The 14,338-nt window shown below is 35.5% G+C and overlaps 1 protein-coding gene across 3 annotated transcripts in view; it reads left to right on the top strand.

The window, feature by feature from the left end:
* Window positions 1-14,076, top strand: part of LOC108744479 (ankyrin repeat and SAM domain-containing protein 1A-like) — a 51,666-nt gene extending 37,590 nt beyond the window's left edge. For 2 of the 3 annotated variants that reach the window (XM_018480264.1, XM_018480265.1), the window contains 10 exons: window positions 548-774; window positions 1,938-2,184; window positions 5,138-5,585; window positions 5,643-6,338; window positions 6,716-6,875; window positions 6,928-7,364; window positions 7,426-7,800; window positions 9,040-9,300; window positions 11,445-11,600; window positions 11,654-14,075. In XM_018480264.1, the coding sequence (XP_018335766.1) occupies window positions 548-774; window positions 1,938-2,184; window positions 5,138-5,585; window positions 5,643-6,338; window positions 6,716-6,875; window positions 6,928-7,364; window positions 7,426-7,800; window positions 9,040-9,300; window positions 11,445-11,600; window positions 11,654-11,827 (3,181 nt within the window). In that variant the 3' untranslated portion in view covers window positions 11,828-14,075. Of the gene's footprint in view, window positions 1-547; window positions 775-1,937; window positions 2,185-5,137; window positions 5,586-5,642; window positions 6,339-6,715; window positions 6,876-6,927; window positions 7,365-7,425; window positions 7,801-9,039; window positions 9,301-11,444; window positions 11,601-11,653 lie in introns of all 3 variants that reach the window. The other variant, XM_018480266.1, reaches the window with a different exon arrangement.
* The last annotated feature ends 262 nt before the right edge of the window (window positions 14,077-14,338 follow it).

Genomic DNA, 14,338 nt, shown 5'->3' with positions numbered 1-14,338 from the left:
CTTTTAAGACTGATAACGACAAAAACTATTTATTTACACTAATTATTAAAGAACTTAAAAACACTATTGAATTATTACTAAATATAGGTTATGAATTATTCTATTTATTTACACTACTGTTGATATATCACTATTCACTGCGCTATTTATTTCATTGCTATCACTGTCAATTTATTTCTGGATTCACTTCTGCAACGGTCAATTTATTTTTACCTCCTCTCGGCGATCGTCTCTTCCTTTAAATACTCTTTTGGTTACTTTCGGGAACCTTCTGGAAACATCCGGATAGTTTATTTTTTTTTTGAACTGTTTAACTGCTTTCCCAGAACGCAGGTACGACACACACATTTACAAATACGGTGCACATGAAGAAAGGCTCCCGGGGCTAGTCGGCGAATCGATAAGCCGTTTGCGCACATGTGTGCCCGATCGCACACAAACACACTTGTGCTCGCTAAAATACGTATACTACAATTAGATTGTTACTATTTTTTTTTTTTAACCTTGCGTTTTCAAATTTTTAGTCTTCGTTTTCTTCTTGTTGCAGGGCAGTTGTAGAGGTTCTTCTTCGCGCAGGGGTTGATGTCAACGTTCGGACGCCTTCTGGTACAGCTCTCCACGAAGCTGCACTTTGTGGAAAGGTGGAGGTGGTACGAACGCTTCTTGACCATGGAGCGGATCTTTCTATACGAGATTCTCATAATTTGACGGTGCTTGATCTACTTGGTCAGTTTCCAACTCACGTCGTTCAGGACATCATGGGTGTCATCAAACGTATGTTATTTTCATTTCTTTGCATAACTGTTTTGATTCAAAGAATGCTAACAAAAACAAACGGAAAAGTTTATGAAATGATTAGTCTAATGCCTTGATACCCTAATAACTGTCAAAAATCAAGTTAATTTAATATCCTTCGGATTTAAAAGTGATTCAAAATCTTTATGCTGGGGTCGGATTCGGCAAAAGATACCTTGGAAATAACTACTCTCATAGTGTTTTTTAATTCTTTTACTTCATATAATAGTGCTGTCAGACAAGGTCCAACGTTGGGTATATTCTGTTGAAATCTTATTGTTAATAAAATATGTTTCACAAAAAGTTCACCAATCGAAATTTGCATTTGTGCTGTTGGCTTTCGGGGTTATTGGCCCTGATCTAAAGATTTTTCTTTCGCCGACACGAACGGTTAGAATTTTTAAGAGATCTGCCTGACCTTTGTTTAAGTGCAGACTGCCGAAAGGTACTCTGGAGCGCATATTTATATTTGTATTTGTAGGTCTCTGGTAAATTGATTTCACGATTGGTTGGTTTTGGGGTTCTTTAGTTTTTAGCGCCAGAATCCAAGCACGATTAATTCTTAGTGATTCTTTTCGGCTAAAGTTGTTATTTTTTGTGTGTTCATTACATCCCCATATAGTCTGAAGTAGTATGATAATTTGGTGAATAAAACGTCAATGTCTTCGATTTTAATTCTGTTGTCTGTGCGGCTTAAAAAGTGTATCCTACCACTGCGGATATGTTTGTGGGCCCTAGACGACAATTGACGCCTTCTGTTGATGAATAATTTTGTAGTTCCTATGTAAACTTTTCCAAAAGTCTAAGGAATCCGGTATAACTACGCCTGCTACCGCTAGACGATCTCTTTTATCTTTGGCTGGTTGAAAAAGTTCCCCATTTTTTTAGTCTGTTTGAAAACACTGTTGATTTTTCACTATACGTCCGATTTTGGCTATTACTCTGGGGATGTCCGCCAGAACGAGTCTGTGTGTGCATTTGTTAATTATTACAGTGGTTCTTTTCATTGCAAGTAGTAGTTAATAGTTTGAATTTAACTTAAAACAAAATCGGTGAGACACAAGATTTTCTCAGTGTTTATACTTCTTGAGTACTATTGATAATGCTAGGGTAAGTACTAAATAGTTGTTATCCTCGTCAAGGACATGGAAAAGGTTTATCACAGGACAGCGATGCTGAAAGCATCAACCAGCCATTTCCAATCGTTTCGAATACCAATTCGGAAATTGGTAGTCCTTACGAGAACGTAAGACCTATGTCAAGGGGTCGTTCTCTTACCACCGATCCTTCACCAGGTACTTCCCCGCATCGATGGGACTTTTATCGACAAGCAAGATCCGTCGATTTAGTCGAAGATAGAAGAACTTCGGGGACATCTGCGATGTCTTTGTAAGTACTTATTTGTTGTATTTTTCTTTGTTGTCGCGTATATTTTATTTATTTAAGAAGTTGAAATTATTGGATAAGTTTACAGGATGAGTATTAAAAATCTATTTATTACCGAAGCGTTAACATGACCTTTGTTGGAAATTATAACGTAAATTGTTAATTTATCATAAAGGGCATAGAAATTATTCTATTTTGTGTTGAAAACTTTACCTATTAATCCTATGTTCAGTTAACTTTATTAATAACAGATAGTTTTAAACCGTAATGCTATTTTTATTTTATATGAAACATCAGCCGCGAGAATTTTATTGTCAAGTGCATAACATTTATATCAGAAACAAAATAATAATTAGTAGGTCTTTATTAAATAAATAATAATTGAAAACAATTTTTAATAAATGTGGCTATACGTAGTTTATTCTGGGATGTACATAATTCTAATAATATTTTTTGTAAATATTTTAATAATTAGTTGATAGTAAGGGTAATTAAAATAAAATTAATAAGAAATCACTTTCTCATGGATCCCTTATAGGTATTAAAGTTAAACTTTATTAATATTTATTTGGGCTAAACTGTGCTTTATATTAAAAAATTAGTGCTACTTTAGTATGCGGTAACCTTATCTCAACCTAACTGAACTTTAAGCGAAGGTTACGGTAGGAAATGACAACACAAACGAAATATATTGTTCTTATTTACGTTCAGGTAGATCGTATATTAAAGTACCACTAACTAAATCAGTGTTTTTTGAGAAATTATTTTTTTCGGAATTTCCTTATTTCTGTAGAATCTTAGAAATTTCAGTCACTCACTATATCGCTTGTAGAAGCACTGTTGTAAATTAAATTAGATAGTTCTGTTGGTTCATGTTGAATTAAAAAGCTTCACTTTCGTTTAATTAACTATATAATTGTACAGCTAATTGAAAAATAACAAGGGTATTTTTTCTTAATATACGCTATCTCAAACGAAGGTTGATAATAGTGTATCTATGTTTAGTGTTTGGTTACAAAAATTAATGTATTCTATGAAAATGTGTTGCACCTAGAACGGTCCAAAATACAGTCAATGATAGAAAACCATTAGTTAATCGAACTCTAATAATGAAATACTTAGCAATTTATTCACATAATGAGTATTTCCTAAATTTTCTCTTTATTGTAAATCTATCTGGCATTTATTTTATCAATTTGAGAATGAAAATTCCCTTTATTGATGGTTCCAGCTTCAGCGTTATCGTCTTAACATTCAAACAATTTTATAGTTTACGAATGCAGACTATTGTTATTATTTAGCTGTATTTTTGTTAGCTTGTATAATTACCAGCACCTTACTTAAATCTTTTCACGGAGGTGTATCCCTAATACTATGCAATAGTATTTTTGAGAAAGGGCATACTTATGTATATTCCACAATTGGCAAACAATTTCATTTATTGAATTATAAAAGGGTGAATCCCAGAAACACCACTTTTAGTACAATAAATGAAGGTAAAAATCAACGATTACCTCCGATTTCGGTGAACCTCCATCGATTTGCATGAAAATTTGGGATCGAGTATATTTTATCCTCAACTTCAAAAGTGACATATGCTCGACTTGCGCTTTTTGCATTTTAGGGGTGAAATCCACCCCTTTTGTTAAAAATGGGGGAAAATGCAGATTTAAGCATTCTGGAGTAAGTAATCTCGTTTAATTAGATAAAATAAATATTTTTCAACACTTATATGCATGATTTATGATTTTAATTAATTTTTCAACCCTTTTAGCAACCACCCCTTAAATCGAAAATCATGAAAAAATCATTTTTTCATCATTTTACAAATTTAATCGTTTAAAATCGTTCTCGCAGTAAAATGTAAGGTTTAAACGTTTCTATCTCGGTTATTTATCCTACAAAAATAAAAAAGAAACTAAAACCTTAAAAAACAAACTCAAATTTCGTTGTCTATTATTTTTTACGTATATCGAGTATTTTTGGAGTTATTATCAAATGAAAATGAAATTTACGAAAATGTGATAAATTCTGATTTTTGTAGATCATATTGTTTTTTCAAAAATATGCATTCTAAACCGGTCAAAATTTTTAAAACCATTACTTATACTAGAATAAAGAATGTCTTATAGGGATTACTGTAAATTTTAATTTTTGTGGAAATGGCGTAGGTTTTGTTTTTCACATTTTTCTAAAAAATTCGAAAGGGTCCTCTTATTTTCATCATAACCTGCTTAATTTTGACGTTATCAACTTCTTCTGCAGCTTATTTGATAGGTATTTCTGAGTACTTTGAAAAATGTTTAGTAAGTATAATTTATAAAATGCATCGTTTTTCCGTTATTTAAGCTTGAATACTTAGATTTGAGTACTCGCCGGAAAAAAAGTATACATTCAATTACCTATAGCTCACTTTGAATTAATATTAAAAGGTTTTTTAAGGAAGGAATTTATTCGTTTTTTTATTAGCTTCAATTTTGGTAATGACAACTTTTTTGTAAAACCTTATAGTTTTTGAGTTATTTATGAAAAACCGCTTTAAAACATGCATTTTTTTCACGAAAAATCAAAATATTTGATCTTTAATAACTCAAAAAGTATTGATTTATTTTAATAACTCTCTATAACTAATTTTGCTTACAATTGGTCCGTCTATCGATTTCTGGGGTTATTTTTCATAAAATAATTTCCACCCCCAGGGTAAAAGCGCAAGTTGGCACTGTCACTTTTGTTTTTTGAGGTATCCTGTAACTACTCACCAGTTTTCATGAAAATCGATGGAGGTTCAACGAAATCAGAAGTGAAAATCCTTCAGTGACTGTACTATTTACCTAAAAATAGACTTGCAAGCGTTCACCGCTTATGTACGCTGCAAAAAAGCAACACAACTGATGTCCAAACACCAGACAAATTTGGCTTTATATTGCATGGCTTAGTGTTGCGATGCATGTTACAGGAGAAACACAAGGCTGTATAAAAGTTTGCCGACAAGTAGACGTTTGAAGATTTGTTACGTTTCCAAGTTGCATGATATTCCGCAGTCGCCATCACCTATGGATAACATAACTTTTAGCTTCAGCGAACAAGTATCTTTGAGAAAAGCTAGCGAATCTTCCGCGTCATCTTACAGAACGGCTTCTGATTGTTCCAGAGGCTCCGATAGCAGTTTTTTCTATACTCCACCGGCACCAAAACAGTTCATGGACAGTAGCACGTACTCGGAAGAACTAAATTTTTCGTCCAACAGCAAAGACATTGATCAAATAAGCTTGTCGTCAACCACGTCTAGTACCAGTTGTCCCAGACGACCTGATAGTGGTTGTACCCCCCACTACGTACCAATGAATATGAATAATTTGAAAGGAGGTGGAAGAAGTCCCTGCGGCTATAATAGTAAAGTTTCGGTTGGTACACCTTTAAAATCCCCCTTCACGCTCCATAATCTAAAAATGTCGTTTCAGCCTGTTCCACCTAAAAAACCACCCAGAAGAAACCTCTCAGTATCACCAACCCATCTGCATCCCATGTCCGCATCGATTGACGGTGTCAGCAACAACGCTTATGAATATTTATTTTTGGCCCACAGCGGCACTCGATCTCAAAACGATTTAAATGAAGTAGAGCAGGAAAACAAAAGAGAACGATTGCTTCATGGACGCTCTGTTGATCAGTATGTCGAAATGAATCGCGTTTTCGATATTAGTTTGGACGAAGACGAACCTAGGCCGCATAAGGAGTTGCACAGAGGGAAAAGCGAGGATCTTGATACTCGAAAAAGTACAAAAGGCGAACCAGTGGCTATTACATCAGTTTGCGGTAATATGGTGGTGAAGAAGCAGAACCCTCGTCGGAAACTGAGGAGAAATCAAGAAGTGTATGAAGATTTCGATTTTCGAAAAGATGATATTGCTCAAACAAGTTCCTCGGCGCCCGGTTCTACATTCGTTTCTAGTGCATTTATTATGATTAAGGATGACTATTCGGATAGTAACAAAGAAAATTGTGTTGACAGAAATACTATAAAGAAAGCCGCGAGTTCTGCGAATATTCCACTAAGTCCTACGCATTACCAACAACCTCCAACGCCGGATCATCCCCCGCCGTCTGCCTTACAAGCAGAAAATTTTATACACGAAAAAATTAGGCCGCTCAGTCAGGTAAGCCTTTAGATTCAGGTATTAGGAAATATTTTTGTTGAAAGTATTATGTACCCGCCCATCGATGTGTATTTTGTTGATTCGTTTATATTTTATGTACAAATGTTAATTTTTAATAAAGCTTTAATTGTGACCCGAGTCGCTTTTTTTTTTTTTAATTTGTGCCAGTTGTTTTACCCCTCGCTCGTTTTGTTTATACAGTCCAGGGTAAAGAGGGCGTTGTGACGTCAGCATGAAGTGAATTTCACGCGGCTTCTTTATTTTCGTTTGCATGATATTTAGCACGGTTTTAGTGCACTTGCATTTCCCTCCTTCACATAGAATTGCATCGTGAAATCTGCCTCAAAAAGATCCCTGTTAGACATTCTTCGGTTCAGGAATACAAACGAAAATCGAAGGACATGGAAACGGAAACGGAAGACGAATATATACTCGTTTGTGAAGAATCGAGTGGCAGTTTTTCAAGTAGCATTTCCTTGTCTGATAAAAGCAGTGACAATGTTATAGAAGATTACCATCCAGATGCTCCTTTCACAGGTAACCCCTTAAGGAGTTCGGAAAATGGAAATGCTAACGAATGACTTTACAGGTCTGTGCAAAGGTTCGAAACAGTCGGAAAATTCCAACAGACACCCTGAGAGGCCAAAAACATTAAAACGGTTAAGAAATGTTTACGATTCCAGTGATGACAGTTCAAAAAGTGAAAATACAAAACCAAAGCCCAGTGAAAAGGATTGCGATGAAAAAGATTTGCGTATGTCCTGTTTGAGTCCGTTTGACGAACAAGAGGAATGGGCTAAAATTCAAGAAATAATGGCCTCATTTGGAACGGGAGTTGTGAGGGAATCGGTATTTGTAGCCGAATTAGAAAAAGAATTCCAAAACAGATTAATGAGTTTAAGTGTATCGCAAAATAGCGTCAATCCCGCTTGCGCAAGATCAGTTGACGAATGGTTGAAGAGCCTGGACATGAATAATTACGTCAAGCTTTTCATCGAAAAGGGATTCGACGAAATCGACTTTTTGGTAAGTGTATGCTCAGAAATTAAAAACAATGCTGATTAAAACTTCTCGTTCCTCAAAAAAGAATGGAATATTAAGCGAAAGTGATTTAATCGAAATGGGTATCACAAGTGAATTAGACAGACAATTAATACTGGACTCGTGTAAAGATCTACCTCTAAAGGTTTATGAAAAGTGCCCTAGCAACAACAACAACGCCGAAGAAACAGTAGACCAATGGCTAAAAAGAATATATTTGGAACAGTACTCGGAAACATTCGCCAAGCACTTGTACCACGACATGGAGAGGATCAAAAGGATATGGGACGTCGAACTGTCGGCTGTTCTAGATATTGAAAAAATTGGACATCGTAAAAGAATACTTGCGAGTGTTAGTAGTGGAGATCACATTGCTCAAGGACCAACATTAGAAGACTTCACTGCCGAAGTAAATACTCTGGTAAGTGCAATAATAATCTGTACATCATAGGCATATAGCAAAATATTGCATTTTATAAAATGCCGAGGCAAATTATAAAAAGTACAACCTAGTAACGAAATTTTCATCGTACGCCTAGGCATTTAACAAAATACGTACGGGTTCTTCGGCTTATTGTAACGTTATACCTCCTTACATAATCTAGCGTATTATAAAGTGGCCGCAAATTTGGATAAGAAACTAACATAATCTAAATCAGTTCTAACCTAAACCAACGCAATCTAGAGTAGTAAATAACGAAGTGAGTGATTTTGTCTGGGACTCCAAAAAAAATACAACGTGTAATTATACAACACGCTACTGAAGTGAAACTTCTTCAAACATACCGGGATAGGGGTTAAGGAGTTGGTTTAATGGTATTATTTGTACACTATGCTTTGCACGGGTGCAATGCTGATAATAAATATACTATAGAATGTCTTTATATACAACAATCACAGCTTTTTTGTCAATAGACAATACAAACCGGCCGGTACCGCCGCAACCGCTATGTCCCTGCATTTTAAGTCTGTAATATCTTCGAAAATATTCATTTAAATTAGATGCTGTAAAGGACCATATTGATCTATATTAAATGCACAATGTATTTAAAAGTACTGAATTGGATAAGGATTAATGCTGTATTGCTTAAAATCGCTTCGTAAATAAGTCATTATTTCTGGTAAAAAGTAAAGGATAAAAAATGGTTATTGTGGGTTATCGCTAAGAGATAGACATATACCATCCAGGACTTTTTGGTAGACCTTTTTAAGGTGTACAATACTGTGGTACATTATTTTGATCTATCTCGTAAAGTTCAGCCAGCGTTTGCAATGTAAGCGTAAAAAATGTGTTTATCACGACATCACATTACAAACCTCTAAAATTATCAGTGTTTTCCTACTGTATTATGCATGTATTATACATATAAACCTTCCTCTTGAATTACTATACCTATTAAAAAAAACCGCATTAAAATCCGTTGCGTAATTTTAAGGATCTAAGCATACATAGGGACAGACAGCAGGTGAAATGCGTTGCATGATTTCGTTACATAGCAGCTCGCATGAAACGAACTTACCCTACCGTGCTTAAAGAAGTTTCACTTCAAAAAAAAAAAGATTTACTCTGAAAGATTTTTTACCATACGTGAGATTACATTAGGTTGGTGTTAGGTTAGGTTAGTTGTTCCGGCGGTTTCTGACACAGGTTACATTTTAGAAACGAAACAATCAATACAAACACGAAGCGAAATCGCCTTCATCACACTCAGCCAAAACTGGAAATGGTACGGGTACCCTTAGGCATCGACCAAAAAAGTCCCGCCCTGCACCTCCTCCTCCAATAAATGTTCCCAAAAAAGACGATAATGATAAAAATGCCACCGCTGAATTGTTCGTTGGCGGAAATAATTCAATAAAAGCTCAGTGGAGGCATCAACCCATTCTTCTCATAACAGGATGCGTTCGATATACGGCCAATGTAAGCACCCTATCGTTAGTACAGGGTGTTTTATTTAGCACTGCATTAACTGTTGGCGAAAAATCATAAAATTCTGATTTTTTGTTATTATCAGCTTGAAAATTCCATTAAGAATTTAAACCAAGAAGGTGGATAAAAGGTGTTTGTCAAAAAGCGACATCGATGTTTCGCCCATTAGTAGTAAGGCTGTCAGCGATAGATATACTTCGTTTACTTTCTGTAGCGATGTGACCTTCAGTTTGACCGGCGCAAAGTAGAAAAGAACAGCACTAGGCCAGAAAAAGAAAGAGACAACTCTCAGTCAAACTCTTAACCGGCGAGGAGCGTATAATCCGTACAGTACTGCACGGAAAAATTGACCATTTTATCCACTACAATTGCATTGCTCAAATGTGCTGTTATTGGTAACATTTACTACTGAAAATATCAACGAGATGTTTATTTATATTTGAAGACATATTAAAGGCTTTAACGGTTGTTTTCGACTCGCACTACTGTTCATGATTGAACAAAACTTTTGGCAGGTACTGTATGAAGAAGTGTTTAATGAACAAGAGTCGAGAGTATAATGAACTTTTTTCTCTCTACCTATGATTTTGCCAGCGCGCATCCAAGACATTGGAAGGGGCACTTCGCTAGAGAAAGTAAACTTTAACAGAGTGTCCACTTTATAGAAAGACAGACACAAATAATAAAAAGTCCAGTTTTAGGGTGTAGCACTGAATAACTCTGAAAATTAGTAGTACCTATTTAATAGTTTATATTTATAGCATTTATTAGACAAAAATTTCACAAAACCATTATAAACTCAAAATACAACTAAAGCAGACTCGTTTTTGTTCATTTTGAACTTGAAAATATTCTATTTTGTAAGAATGCAAGTTATGCTGTTAGTTACCCACAGTTTCTTATAAAAGAAACTTTAGCTTATAACATCTCGCCAACTTAAGTCCGAAAGTATTCTTTCACGATTCATCGCTAATTTTTGAACTTTCTTTTATTAATATTAATGACAAATATGATATAGCTATATTAGCATACAACATAGAGGAGTTAGAGATAGTTATGAACAAAATGGAACCGATTTTGGCAGAAGGGTATGGAATAGTAAAGTTAGAGCTAGTTGTTGTTGTAAACGTAAAACAAAGAATAGCTCAGGGTCTATCTGTCTTTAACAAAAGGTATATCATTTCTACGCTCACGAACGGCTAGTTCGGAAATTTGACAAACGTTGATAGTGGGCGCGGCGGAAAGTTAGAAAAGTTTGAGATTCAATTCAGGGCACGTCGCCATCATTCTGATGGATCCAGGTGTGCTTTTGGGACGAAACACACCAGGTCGTCAAAACAACTGTTCTTCTCTTCTTGAAGTACCTCATCCATTCGTTAACCTTTGTAATGGTTATACCGTGTTTCAAAAAGGTTAGAAATGAGGAGGTTTTAGAAACAGCAGGAGAATCGCTATTTAAGTCAATAAGGAAGAGGAGAGATAGGATGGTTACACATCGCACTTTTTGAAGAAACATGAAGGACTAGTAGTACACAGAAACATAGGATGATCTAAATTAGATTACATTTCGTAAATAGTTTGAGATGTGGGATATTCTGGTCTCTAGGGAATTGGAAGATTCTCAGAATAGGAAACAGTGAAGCTGTATGTCCAACCAAAAAGAAATGTGTACTAACTTAAATTGTAATGTATCTCCTTCAAAACAGCTTTCTTATTGATGCGATATTTTTTAGTATCAATTGACGAATCACGGGTTACAAATCAGTCAGTTCAGTTGTAGAGTAGTGTCTCTTCTTTGAGCTCGGAATGAGTCAGATCGGCCCAATGACTACAGAAATACTAACAAAGTCATTAACAGCTGGATATGAACAAATTTTATATTATTTTGTCATTATGGGTTTACGTAATCTGAATATTATCTATGAGAAAGAGCGTCTAGATTCTTTCTTCACTCTGGAATAAAAATTTTGGTAAAGAAAAATGACACTTATAGTCTAGGAATAATTAGAAATCTTTTGGCAAACATGGTTATTATTTGACATACAACTTCAGATCGTTTTTAGTGCTAAGTAAAACACCCTTTAAAAATTACCGTTCTTTTTCTTCCTGTGTTACTTGAATCAGAATTTGTTTAGTATCTTGCTTCATTGACCATCAAAGACTTTCATGGAATAGAGTCGACTAAACGATCGATTCATAAAGTAAGAAAGTCGGCCGACAAAAGAGTAGAGCAGGATGTAACTTTGTATATTTCCTACTCAGGAGTAAAATTTAAAGACTCTTTAAACCATGTAAGTATTATTTGGTATTAATATCCGACCTTCTTACAAGTAAGACATTTAAGGACACTATATGTTCACACGAAATCAAAAATATTCACTATGCCTGCCAAGATTCCGAAAGCCTTTCTTACTTCGCTTACATTACCGTGGATGACAACAACTATTACTGCCATGTCTTTTCTGCTGATACTGGGGTGAGTACAATTTCTGCTTCATACCTAAGGGTTCATCTATAAATTACGTCACACATTAAGGATGACGGAGGTGGTCAAAGTGCGACACTGTGTGACATAAGTTTCGAGACGTTACAGGTATAAATCTAACGTATTAAAAACTTTAACATTTTAGAGTCTTATAGAAAAGTACACAGTGGGAGATTGATGTTTGCATACTTCCTTAATGGGAGTACTGATAAAAGTTATTTACGGCGTTAGAGGTTTACTATTAGGCCACTTTCACACAGTGCGATAACGACACGATTGTCGTATCGTATCGTATCGGAACGCCGCTTTCACATTATGCGACTAAATATTATTTTGACAACGTTCCAAGTTGAAATACAGGTCTACCTATCCTCGCAGTGTTGTCTAGTTTCGTTGTATGTATCTAATGAATGTTTTTTCTTTGAGAAAGACATGTTAATGGCTGTAAGTCGCGGTTAGCACTGGTAGCATATCATACACGCGTGGCAAAAATGAGTTTTGGCAACCATGGATGTAAAACCGTACATTTGGTTACATTGAATATACGTATCGTGCAGTATTTTTATCGCATGTGTTGTTAATACAAATCGGAATGTATTTGCGACATTTTCTACTGCAACGATTTTAATATCGGATCGGAACATTGTATAAGCGTTTGCTTTAAAAAAAATTATTTTGGATATACTTTTGTGTCGTTGCGCATGCAGTAAATCGTGTCGTTATCGCACTGTGTGAAAGTGTCCTTAGGCTTTCATCGGAAACATCTGACGATAAACGACTCGCCATGTTCGTTTTGTGCGCATCGCCTACGCTGTACCTTTCTCTAAATGAACGGACATACGAATCTGTTAATATTAGTGTTTAAAGTTTGTATCGCTTTTTGGTACGCGGTAGCCGCGCGAATTCTCTCTTGCTGTACCTACTGTGCCTTGTAACATACGCTGAAAGTTCAGCACCTACCGCCTTTAAGGTATTGACAAAATTCACCGCTGCTGAGATTTTACAAGTGCTGCATTAACAATATTTAAATTTAAAATTGTTAAGTACGTGATGTCACATGTGGCCATCTGTAACAAGAACTGAGGACTCCAAAAATCATGTCGTAATTTATGAATGTCCCCTAATTAAGATCTCTTTCGACAATTCACTTAATTTTCTCATCTAACGTTCGCTGTTAATTTGGTTAATAAATAAAAATGTGTTTAAGAAATGAGATACAAAGAATTTTGTTAATCCTTTTAAGATGTCTCAAACGAATATAGAGGATTATTCACGGAAACGTAGGTTTTGTAAATGGAATATCCTATATTTATGTTTATGTTGTGTACAGTATGTGCATTATTTGTTTGAAAGAAAAAGGACGTTAAGGAGGTTGACATCTTAAAAAATGACAGATAAATATTTCGATTTACGTTTAAAATAATAAGACATTTATACAAGGTGTCTCAAAACAAAGTTTATATTCGATCCCCTCGCTGAGTAAACATAGTAAATCTTGTTAGGGGTACCTTAAAAGGTAACGAGATTGGTATCGACAATTATATCTTTCGACAGTAGGTCCAGAAGGTATGGTGGTTCATATCCTTGAAGAGGCGATAGGGGTAATTTTATCCTGGATAAGCAGTATAGCAGGGATAAGTATTAATCCACGATAAATGGTACAATAGTGGTATCTGTTCACCCACGTTAAACGGTACACTTCCATCATGAAGAAAGCGATCGCTCTCGTCAACTACTAACTAACTCGGATTTCGTCAAGCCAAAGAATTTTTTCCTTCTGGCTCCTATGGTTTAATTCTCTCCTCGCATTCCGGATTCCTGCGGCTCAAAATGCAAATTACAAACCCATCGCTTCAAGGAAACTAATCATGACGTCGAAAACGACGAAACCATATGATTTGAAACTAAGGATTTACCAGTTTGTGCGATAAAGGTAAAGTGAAACTTGTTTGTAATCATATTGACCCGAACAAGGAACGAAATTTTGGTACCAGCAGTTATGTCAAGGCTAATAAACATTAACGACATCAACCTTCCTATTATTTATTGCTAGGTCGAGTATAAACTTTCTTTTGAGACACTTGCTGAATGTATGGTTCTATGAACTTCAATGGTTGCACTTTTTTTATCTCTAAAAATTACGGAGGACAATAGGGTGAGAAAGTTAAGTAGATTACCCAAGAAAACTAGAGACAGGAGACAACTCAAGTGTAGGGGTCATTAAACAACGTCTGCCCAACGCTAATATGCTCACAAAAAGTTCTTGGTAAATGTCTAGATGATGGTGGTGGATGGATAACTTTTTATGGGGGTGAGACCGCCACGAACTTTTTATGGTACAGTGGTGGGGGAGACCTCCTCTTTCGATCCCATCCACCCCCACACGCGAAGGGGGTGGGGGCCATCATCTAGACATTTACCAAAAATTGTGTTTTGTAACTTTTTATTTCATCCCAACTTACCAATGGTAACTTTTAAAATATCGATTACGTATTTTTTATCTTTATGAATCAGTCCATTAACGAAATTTGCTTTAAACTGAAT

Source organism: Agrilus planipennis, unplaced genomic scaffold, assembly GCF_000699045.2.
Source record: "Agrilus planipennis isolate EAB-ADULT unplaced genomic scaffold, Apla_2.0 scaffold29, whole genome shotgun sequence".
Taxonomy (NCBI): Eukaryota; Metazoa; Arthropoda; class Insecta; order Coleoptera; family Buprestidae; genus Agrilus; species Agrilus planipennis.
The sequence above is the reverse complement of the archived record's forward strand: the minus strand, read 5'-3'. Positions and strand labels throughout refer to the sequence as shown.